Source organism: Hyperoodon ampullatus (assembly GCF_949752795.1).
Source record: "Hyperoodon ampullatus genome assembly, chromosome: 20".
In the NCBI taxonomy this organism is placed as follows: Eukaryota; Metazoa; Chordata; class Mammalia; order Artiodactyla; family Ziphiidae; genus Hyperoodon; species Hyperoodon ampullatus.
In genome coordinates this window covers 2025723-2037661 of record NC_136933.1, presented here as the reverse complement: position 1 = coordinate 2037661, position 11939 = coordinate 2025723, and the positions used below count along the sequence as shown (strand labels likewise).

Below are 11939 nucleotides of genomic sequence, written 5' to 3'. Positions count from 1 at the left end.
ATTGTTTCCTTCATTTCTTTTTCATTTATTTCTGATCTGATCTTTATGATTTCTTTCCTTCTGCTCACTTCGGGTTTTATTTTTCTTCTTTCTCTAGTTGCTTTAGGTGTAAGTTTAGGCTGTTTATTTGAGATTTTTCTTGCTCTTGGAGGTGGGATTTTATTGGTATAAACTTCCCTCTTAGAACTGCTTTTGCTGCATCCCATTGATTTTGGCTTGTCGTGTTTTCAGTGCCATTTGTTTCTAGGTATTTTTTGATTTCCTATTTTATTTCTTCACTAATCTCTTGGTTATTTAGTAGCTTATTGTTTAACCTCCATGTGTTTATATTTTTTACAGTTTTTTCTCCTGTAATTGATATCTAGTCTCATGGCATTGTGGTCATAAAAGATACTTGATACGATTTCAATTTTCTTAAATTTACCAAGGCTTGATTTGTGACCCAAGTTATGATATACCCTGGAGAATGTTCCATGAGCACATCAGAAGAAACTGTACTCCGTTGTTTCTTGATGGAATGCCCTATAAAGACGAATTAAGTCCATCTCATTTAATGTGTCATTTAAAGCTTGTGTTTCCTTATTTAATTTTATTTTCATTGATCTGTCCATTGGTGAAAGTGGGGTGTTAAAGTCTCCTACTATTTTTGTGCTACTGTTGATTTCCCCTTTTATGGCTCTTAGCATTTGCCTTATGCATTGAGGTGCTCCTATTTTGGGTGCATAAATATATACAATTGTTATATCTTTTTCTTGGATTGATCCCTTGATCTTTACATACTGTTCTTCTTTGTCTCTTGTAATAGTGTTTATTTTAAAGTCTATTTTGTCTGATATGAGAAGTATTATTCCAGCTTTCTTTTGATTTACATTTGCATGGAATATCTTTTTTCCATCCCCTCACTTTTAGTCTGTATGGGTCCCTAGGTCTGAAGTGGGTGTCTTGTAGACAGCATATATAGGATCTTGTTTTTCTATCCATTCAGCCAGTCTATGTCTTTTGATTGGAACATTTAATCCTTTTACATTTAAGGTAGTTATCAATATGTATGTTCCTATTACATTTTCTTAATTTTTTTCATTTTATTATTGTAAGTTTTTTCCTTCTTTTCTGTTTCCTGCCTAGAGAATTTCCTTTAGCATTTGTTGTAAAACTGGTTTTGTGGTGCTCAATTCTCTTAGCTTTTGCTTGTCTGTTAAGGTTTTAATTTATCTGTTGAATCTGAATGAGATCCTTGCTGGGTAGAGTAATCTTGGTTGTAGGTTTTTCCCTTTCATCACTTTAAATATGTTCTGCCACTCCCTTCTGGCTTGCAGAATTTCTGCTGAAAGATCAGCTGTTAACCTTATGGGGATTCCCTTGTATGTCATTTGTTGCTTTTCCCTTGCTGCTTTTAATATTTTTCTTTGTATTTAATTTTTGATTCTTTGATTTGTATGTGTCTTGGCGTGTTTCTCCTTGGATTTTTCCTGTATGGGACTCTCTGTGCTTTCTGGACTTGATTAACTATTTCCTTTCCCATATTAGGGAAGTTTTCAACTATAATCTCTTCAAATATTTTCTGTCCTTTCTTTTTCTCTTCTTCTTCTGGGACCCCTATAATCCGAATGTTGTGGTGTTTAATGTTGTCCCTGACATCTCAGACTGTCCTCAATTTTTTTTCATTCGTTTTACTTTATTCTGCTCTGTGGTAGTTATTTCCACTATTTTATCTTCCAAGTCACTTATCCATTCTTCTGTTTCATTTATCCTGCTATTGATTCCTTCTAGAGGATTTTTCATTTCATTTATTGTGTTGTTCATCATTGTTTGCTCTTTAGTTCTTCTAGGTCCTTGTTAAACGTTTCTTGTGTTTTCTGCATGCTATTTCCAAGATTTTGGATCATCTTTACTATCATTACTCAGAATTCTTTTTCACGTAGACTTCCTATTTCCTCTCCATTTATTTGGTCTGGTGGGTTTTTACCTTGTTCTTTCATCTGCTGCATATTTCTCTGTCTTCAGTTTTGCTTAACTTATTGTGTATTCCTTTGTGCAGACTGCAGGTTTGTAGGTCCCGTTGTTTTTTTGTCTGCCCCCAGTGGGTAAGGTTGGTTCAGTGGGTTGTGTAGGCTTCCCATTGGAGGGGACTGGTGCCTGTGTTTTGGTGGATGAGGCTGGATCTTGTCTGTCTGGTGAGCAGGACTATGTCTGTTGGTGTGTTTTGGGGTGTCTGTGAACTTATGATTTTAGGCCGTCTTCTGCTAATGGGTGTGTTTTTGTTCCTTGCTGGTTGTTTGACATGGGGTGTCCAGTACTGGAGCTTGCTGGTCATTGAGTGGAGCTGTTTCTTAGTGTTGAGACGGAGATCTTTGGGGAACTCTCGGTGATTGATATTATGTATGGCCGGGATGTCTTTGCTGGTCCAATGTCCTGAACTTGGTTCTCCCACCTCAGAGGCTCAGGCCTGACATCCTGCCGGAGCACCAAGTCCCTATTAGCCACACGGCCAGGTACGTGGGGATTTCCTTGCTTTTTGGGAAGTCTGAGATCTTATGTCAGTGTTCATTAGGTGTTCTGTAGGAGTTGTTCCAGATATAGATATATTTTTGATGTATTTGTGGGGAGGTGACCTCCATATCTGAGTCCTCCATCATCTTGAAGGTCCTCTATTGAGCCACATTTTGATGTGGAAAGTATCTCTTGCCTACATCTCCTCCCTTGGCATTGTCTTTTCAGAATGTGGGAAAACCCTTTCTGTCCAACAGTACCATACGTGACCTAACCGTGCTGCAAGATAGCAGCAGAGCTGAACAAGGCCAACGAGAGGGAAGGAAGATGGTGCTCTAGGTTTGGCACTTATTCATATATGTATTGTTCCCATTTTAAAACTGAGGAATGGGAGCCACAGATTCATCAATTAATTCACCTGGTGTCCAGAGGATTTGAACTCAGAACTGTATACTTTGAAGCACATACTCTTTCTCTTACACCAAAGTGTAAAAGGAAGTAAAAGAATAGAACTGGGAGACAAGAAAGAGGATTCAAGGAAGACTCTACTGCAGGAAAAAGAAGAAACCCCATAATAACCTAACTCTGCCAAACAAAAATTTTTAAGACTGATATTGTATTAGCCAACATGTTTTTTTAATCTTATTTATTTATTTGTTTAATTTTGCTGTGTTGGGTCTTCGTTACTGCATGCAGGCCTTCTCTAGTTGCAGTGAGCAGGGGATACTCCTTGCTGCGGTGCGCAGGCCTCTCACTGCAGTGGCCTCTCCCACTGTGGAGCATGGGCTCTAGGCCCATGAGCTTCAGTAGTTGTAGCATGCAGGGTCAGTAGTTGTGGCTCGTGGGCTCTAGAGCACAGGCTCAGTAGTTGCGGCGCACAGGCTTAGTTGGTCCGCGGCATGTGGGATCCTCCTGGCCGAGGGCTCGAAACCCTGTCCCCTGCATTGGCAGGCGGACTTTTAAACATTGCACCACCAAGGAAGCCCTGGCCAACATGTTTTAACATACTTTTCCAATATGAAGTTTTTAGATAATAAGTATTTTTAAATTTGCAGTACTTATAACTTTTTTTTCTTTTGCGGTACATGGGACTCTCGCTGTTGTGGCCTCTCCCGTTGTGGAGCACAGGCTCCGGACATGCAGGGTCAGCGGCCATGGCTCATGGGCCCAGCCACTACACGGCATGCGGGACCTTCCCGGACCAGGTCATGAACCCGTGTCCCCTGCACCGGCAGGTGGACTCTCAACCACTGCACCACCAGAGAAGCCCAGAACTTATTACTTTTAAGCAAAAATACTGAGTTCCAAAATTTGAAAAACTATAAATAGTAGTGTTCCCATATTAAGAAAAATGGTACTTGAAGAACTGTGGTTGCAAAAAGAGCCATGTAAGAAATTATTAGTTGTCTCCCTCACTTGGTACTTGATCACTTGCTAACAAATATTGGTTTACACCTTTTCTTGAGAAATATTAGGTTATTTGGAAGCAATGTCATGTCTCTTTCTTTTTGGTTGAATTATAATCCCATTATACATGTGGTATTTCTGCACAAATATGACATTGGATATACACTGGTAGAATTTAATTAAAAAGTTTCCCTCAAGGTTCTAGTTACTGAATGATAGGTAAACATGTTTTATAAATTCAACATTCAACCAATGTAGAAAGCTTTCTAGCATAAATAACTTTTTCCTCAAGAAAAGCATAGGCCATCATTAAAACATCTTTGTTAGTATTATTTTTGAAAATTATGGTTATGTTTTTTTAAATGTTATCTAATTATATATGCTGACATTTTTAAAGGTGAAATGATTTGATGTCTAGCATTTTCTTCAGTATAATGTGGGAGCATTGAGAAAATATGATAGATAGGCCTCTAGTTTATAACTGATAAAGTGAGTGATAAACAAATGGAGGTTTATTATTTCATTCTCTCTACTTTTATAGATGTTTAACTTTTTTTATAATAAAAAGTTACAGCACCAGAAGTAATACTGAGACCATTTTTACTGCTTACTCTATATGGTAAAAAATTTATCACCATGTTTGGGGACAAGCTTTTTCTCCAAGGAAATATTAAATATATTTTTTAGATTTTCTTTTATTTCTTCTTCATTCAGTGTGTTAAACTCTACCAAATCTGTATTGTCCTTATAATTGAATCTCCTGTAGGTGAGGGTGAAGCCCACTAAACAGTGAACACCTTCTGCAGTCTGCAAGGAACAAAATGACTTGCTTGTAAAGACAGATGCTGGAGATTCCTGAAGGTATATATTCACAGACTCAAAGTCTTCAATTGTTCGAGGTTCAAGAGTAAAACAGTAGATTTTCCGATATTTATTCTTTTCCAGGAGCTCAGAATTAAGAAATTCTTGGTTTGGGATATACTGCTCTCTTCTGATTTGGTCCAGGTACCAGATTCCTCTCTCTTCTGTCAAGCGGAAGATGCAAGGCACCTGGGGCTGATCCTTCCCAGAAATTAACTCTAGAGGCTGCCACATCTGGTAAGAGCGTCCAAATCCAGCATCAGCTATGTAGTTCCTGCCATCAATGCTCACCATCAGCAGGAGGTGAATCATGGCATGGCTATATTTGTTTGCTGAAGTGTTGTATACATACCCTCCCAATATTGTGGTCTCAAAACCAATTGTGGTCAGAGCCCAGTACAGAAGATGATTGACTTGGAGACACCACCCACCTCGGTTCCTCCTCACAATTTGATCAAAAATGGCCTCTAAGCCCAATTCCATGGCTTCCCCACAATGGATGTTAAGGTTCTCAAAGGGAATGGCTCGGATCTGGTGCTGAAGAATGTCAGTTAATGTTTCCAAGTCCAATTTGTTCCTACAGTGCTTATAACCAATTCTTTCAAAATATGCTTCAATGTTCATGATTCCTTAAGGCAAGGAAAACAAAACAAAAACAAATATATTACTTTTGTACTTGGATTTCTTTGATTAGCCTAATGATAACAAATGTATTTTAAACATGTAAACACAAACAATGGTTATAAATATCTGTAATTATAAGCCTTTTTTGTGTGTGCTTTTAGTGTATTAATGACTTTCATATGCATAAGTTCAGTTAATGGTGCGAGTAACCCTGAAAGAAAAGTACTATCACTTCTTCCATGTTTTGAGCATGAGAAGTTGGGAATCCAGATGAAGTGATGAGTAAAACGATAAACAGCTTACATGTGGTTTTCCTGGTGATGAATAAGGAGAGGTACAAGTTGCTATCAATTAAAATATAGTTTACAAACAGTTTCTGATACAAACAGGGGAATTATAATATAGTACTTTCATTCATGGTACTTGACCAACTCAATATCCTCTTCAGCTGAACCTTACACAAATTTCCCCACTCAAAGATTCATATTCATTCACAAACTGATTTATTGATTTATTCAATAAATAGTTTACTGAAAATCTATTATGTGTATGTTACTGACCTAGTGGTTGCTTATCTTAAAGAATCTTACATTTTACTGGGGTCTGGTATGACGCAGTGAATTAAATGTATTTAAAAAAATAAAATTTCTTAGATAGTGATAAGTGTTCTGGGGAAAATAAAGCAAAGAATGTAGATAAGATGTGCACAGAGAGAGCTTCAGTTTCCAATAAGGTGGGCAGAGGAAGCTTCACTATGACTTTAAGGATATGAGAGAATGAGACGTGTCCACAAATGTGGGAGGATGATTTAGGAAGAAGGACCAGAGGTTTAAAAAAAAAGCCCTAAACTGGAACCTGCCTAGGGTCTCCAAAGAACATTCAAGGAAGACAGGATGAAGGGAGCAGAGGTAGTAAGGGGAAGCATGAATTGAGATGCGACCTGACCTATTGTCTTTTATTCTGAGATGAGAAATCACTGTGAGAAGGGCAGTAGGGGAAGGCTGCATTTTGGGCAAAATGCACCATCATCAAATTGTTATGTCTGGCTTGTATGGAGAGTGAGCTGTACATACTGAGCTGAATGAATAGACATGTGACCCAGGTAGGTGCAATTCAAAGCACATTTGCTCTAGGACCAGTGTTTTCCTCGTGGATGGCATGTGGTCCAAGTCAGCTCAATGAGACTCTGTTGAGGAACTTTTGCTGAAACCTAAGCAGATGCTTCTACTGCAGGGCCAGAACCTGGTAGGATATTTGCTCAAATCTACTAGGAGAACTTGCTGAAGAATAATATCAGCAAGGAATTTATTGAGTTGAGGAATGAAAAGCAGGAAAAGGAAAGATGAGAAAAGACAACAATCAAGTTTCAAGCTATATGTTTCTGGTAAGGTGAACCAGGAAAAAAAAAGAAGTCCTTATTTTGCAAAATCTCATGTAGGAAATGTTTCTTTCCCTGATACCAGAGTCATAATCCAGTGTGGACACTGATTGTAACAGTGGTGCATTACCATTGATAAGATGACATGGCCTGAGGTGAGAGGCTACAAAAGGCCCTGCCCCTAGGTTAATGGTGATAAGTTATGTATTCCCGTTGTGCTTCTTAGTGTCATTTCTTTCAGATTCACCTAATTCTCTTTTTTGATCAGTTGTTCTTCCCATTTTGCTAGTGTTTCAACTTTTTCTATTCTTGATGTCTGCAATCTGATCTCCTCCAAATCTCTTAAGATTATTTCATTTCTTCTCGTCTTTACATGCATCAGCACAAGTCAAAAACTCTACGAATCAGACACCGAGAGAACAACTGGTACTTAGCCAGACCACCACACACCCTCTTCTGCTTCTGTATCCAGAATCAGTGCTGGGTAAGTAAGGAGGGCAGGTGATGTGGAACAAAAGAAATATGATTTGGACCTGCCTGGCCATTTCATTTCTGGGTTAACCAACATCTTTTTATTTGGAAATTAATGTATATTTTTTAAAGCTATCTTTTGATTTTAAAGATTTTTCTTTGTTCCTTCCAGAGGAGATATGGGGATATATGTGTACATATAGTTGATTCACTTTGTTATACAGCAGAAACTAAAACACTAATGTAAAGCAAATATACTCCAAAAAAGATTTTAAAAAATTATTATGTTAATTTAGAATTTAGTAACTTCAAGTTCATTGAGAAGAAGCCAGGGTCTGGATGCAAGCAACATGTTATAACCAAATTATACCTGCATATTCCATGACTAAATATAAGAGATTTTGTACTACTGAAGTTATTATAGAAGGTGAAATATGGAGGCACTAGAAAGTAGTTTTCAGGATAAAACTGGGTGAAAACACTGCAAAGTTTATATATTGACTTGTAATTTAGATGTGCACTGATATACCATTTTGTTTTCCTTGATCATAAATATAAGAAAAGAATAAAAGGAGGGAGAGTGAACACACTTAGGGAGCCCGCTGAGATGTCTCAGAAAAGCATACCTTTATGAGGAAGTTCAATGTAGATTGAGTCTCAGTTTTAATTCAGAAGACTTAGGATAGTTCTTCTTCCTAATTCACACTGTAGAAATAAAAGAAAAAATGGTTTTAAATATATCATATTCTTCCTTGAAAACAAGGACAGTAGTTCTCATTGGGACATGAATATGAAGAGTATTTTAAAATCACAAAACAGAAGGAGTAAAATGGCCATTTGGGTTGCATAGAGAAGAGAGCTGAATGTACAATGATGGGAGATGGGAACAAAACTGGTGGGTTCTAAGCCTGGATATTGTGGAAGTCACCAGCATGGGGCTCAGACACAACAGACCAGATGAATATTTGTCATACAATCAGCAAGGATGGGTGAACCCTATCTCAGTCCCCTGATTGCTACTACAAGATTTACCAAACACAGAAAAGACAAGTATGTAATGGTAGCACTTGTCTTCCCTTAGGTGTAAAGTATAATTGGGGATATTGGGGCAGAAAAATAAGGCAATGTTCTTAATGTATGGTGTCACCAGAAAGGATGAAGAACCATCTGTATGCAGAAGACCAGCCATCAAAATATCTCTTGTCTTCAGTCATCTTCACTCATCTCCATTGGAAAGATTGCAGAGTCCATGGTCCACTCCACCCAGACATCTCACCAGTCACATTTCATTCAAAAAACAAATAAAAGATGGAGACAGAACTGTACATGCATGAATATGGTGAAAAAACAGAATGTAAATATACTGTGAGACTGGGATCAGAAGAAAAGGACATAATACACAAAAGATAGGGGAAAAAGACAACCAGCTCAAGAAGAAACATAAAGTGAACAATGGAAAGATATTCTTCACAGGTACTTGAAGAGATAGAACATTTAAAATGGACTCATACCAAAAAGCCAAAAAATGAGGTGATAAAATAACACAGTATTATCAAAAGAACTATTTATAACTTAGGAAACTAATTAAGAATAACAACAAAGATAATATATAAGTAATTATGAACAATAAGGGAATATATATATAGCATAATATCAAAAGATTTATGTAGAAGAAAAACTTAATACTCAACGGTTTTAATGAAGAGATAAAGCCTTTAAAGAGTTAGAGAGAAGTTAATAGACATAAAACCAGTCAAAGACAATCCAATATAAAGATAATTGGTATTTCTGAAGGAAAAAATAAAACTCAAAAAGGATAATTAAAAAAATATATATGTATATATTCTAATAGTGTTACCTCTACATCAGCCTGTGAAGATGTAAATCAAAATGAAAAACTAAGGAAGAGAAAGGCAGTATTGACTCAATTTATTATAGGATAGAGTAGAAAAGTTATGAGAATTATGGCTGAAGTAATTTTAAAACATTTAAAATGTGTGACTTAAGTGAAAGCCATTAGACCTACTGACCTCTGCGTCAGGTACAGAAGGTAAAGAACAGAGCATGTTCAGTGTACCATGAGAGGGCACATGACACTGGTGAGGAGTAGGCTATCTCTTGACTTTCTGGTAAGGTGAGCACCCCCCCCATAGTCTGTATTTTGTAAAATCCCATGTAGAATAAATTTTCTGTCCCCTGTTACCAGAGTTCTAATCTAGTATGGACACTAATTGTAACAGTGGTGCATTATTATTGGTAAGATGACAAGGCCTGAGGTGACATGGTACAAAGAATCCCACCCATAGGTTAATGGTGATAAGCTATGTATTTCTATTGTCTTTCTTTTTGTTTAATTAGACAACATTTACTAAATGAGAAAACTACACTTAAAAAGTGCTCTAAAACAAAATGAAATTAGAAAAAAGACATGTGCATTTGGAAGAATTTTGCACTCTGCTGAAAATCAAATCTCTTGCAGTAATACAATATGCCTATTCTTAAAATATAAGTTAACAGAATTTTCAATTTAATATTTTCAAAGATGATATTAAGGTAAAGAATTTCACATCTATGGTAGCCCTTACAGAAGGGCATTTATAAATATGATGTCCATCCCTATGAAGCTTACAAACTTGGCAATGCTCAATAAGACCTTTTGGAATCACATCCAAGTGTCTCATCTAATGAATCACAAATTTGTGTCCTGTAAGTTCTCCTTCTAAAATCTTTATGTAGACTTTTGTATTTCCATCATTTGTTAATTAAAAAAAATATTTTGTTTAAAAAAAAGGAAAAGAAATGCTGGAATAAATCCTAGATCATGTACAGAAATTATTGCTAATATAGTTCACTACAAAGCATGTCTATACAATATCACATGAATTTTGATCATGAAAAATCAGAATAAAAATCTTTAGTGACATAAGCCTTACAATCATATACAACATTCAAATGGTAATATTAGACAGTTGAGCACACAATACCCATAGCTGACAAATGTCTTACTGACCAACATTCATTTAAATACATCCTTCATATAGAGGGAGGAAAAAAGAGATAATGTCAGCTTTCTGAACCCTGTCAAAAAAGGATTTTCATGTTCTGTTGATCTAAAAACAAACAACAACAAAAAAAACCCCAAAACGAAACTGGTGCAGGTGAGGGTGTTATCAGAAAGTTAAGCGTGCTGAAAGGTGTTTTGTGGGAATTAAAAACCTAATTCTTTCTTAATGTCACAAAGAAAACTATAGCAACTGTCAATAAAACTAAAAGCTGGTTCTTTGAAAAGATAAAGAAAAGTGATAAACTTTTAGCCAGACTCAAGAAAAAAAGGGAGAAGACTCAAATCAACAAAATTAGGAATGAAAAATGAGAAGTTACAACTGACACCACAGAAATACAAGGGATTTAAGAGACTACTACAAGCAATTATATGCCAATAAAATGGACAACCTGGGAGAAATGGACAAATTCTTAGAAAAGTACAACCTTCCAAGACTGAACCAGAAGAAATAGAAAATATGAACAGACCAATCACACGTAAAGAAATTGAAACTGTGACTAAAAATCTTCCAACAAACAAAGGTCCAGAACCAGAAGGCTTCACGGGAGAATTCTATCGAACACTTAGAGAAGAGTTAACACCCAGCCTTCTCAAACTCTTCCAAAAAAATTGCAGAGGGTGGAATACTTCCAAACTCATTCTACGAGGCCACCATCATCCTGACACCAATACCAGACAAAGATATCACAAAAAAACTACAGACCAACATCACTGATGAATATACACACAAAAATCCTCAATATTAGCAAACAAAATCCAACAACAAATTAAAAGCATCATACACCATGATCAAGTGGGATTTACCCAAGGTATGCAAGGATTCTTCAATATACACAAATCACACCATATTAACAACTTGAAGAATAAAAAACATATGATCATTTCAATAGGTGCTAAAAAAGCTTTTGACAAAATTCAACACTCATTTATGATAAAAACTCTCCAGAAAGTGAGCATACAGGGAAACTACCTCAACATAATAAAGACCATATATGACAAACCCACAGCAAACATTATTCTCAATGGCAAAAAACTGAAAGCATTTACTCTAAGATCAGCGACAAGACAAGGGTGTCCACTCTTGCCACTATTATTCAACATAGTTTTGGAAGTCCTAGCCATGACAATCAGAGAAGAAAAAGAAATAAAAGGAATACAAACTGGAAAAGAAGTAAAATGCTCACTGTTTGCAGATGACATTCTACTATACATAGAAAATCCTAAAGATGCCACCAGAAAGCTTCTAGAGCTAATCAATGAATTTAGTAAAGTTGCAGGATACAAAATTTATACCCAGAACTATCTTGCATACTTATACACTAACAATGAAAGATCAGAAAGAGAAATTAAAGAGACAATTCCATCTACCATTGCAACCAAAAGAATAAAATACCTAGGAATAAACCTACCTAAGGAGGCAAAAACCTGTACTCAGAAAACTATAAGATACTGATGAAAGAAATTAAAGAAGACAGAAAGAGATGGAGAGATATACCATGTTCTTGGATTGAAGGAATCAATATTGTGAAAATGACTATAATACCCATAGCAGTCTACAGATTCAATGCAATCCCTATCAAATTACCAATGGCATTTTCCACAGAATTAGAACAAACTATTTTACAATTTGTATGGAAACAAAAA

At 36.3% G+C, this 11939-nt stretch overlaps 1 protein-coding gene across 1 annotated transcript; it reads right to left on the bottom strand.

Annotated features, from left to right (window-relative positions):
* Positions 1-4509: 4509 nt before the first annotated feature.
* On the bottom strand, positions 4510-8437 carry LOC307068706 (arylamine N-acetyltransferase 1; the record flags this gene model as incomplete). Its single annotated transcript, XM_079726733.1, has 3 exons — positions 8379-8437; positions 7858-7936; positions 4510-5387 (listed from the first exon to the last, which is right to left on the bottom strand). The coding sequence occupies exon 3, from the start codon at positions 5380-5382 to the stop codon at positions 4510-4512; it is 873 nt and encodes a 290-aa protein (XP_079582859.1). The 5' UTR covers positions 5383-5387; positions 7858-7936; positions 8379-8437.
* Positions 8438-11939: the final 3502 nt, after the last annotated feature.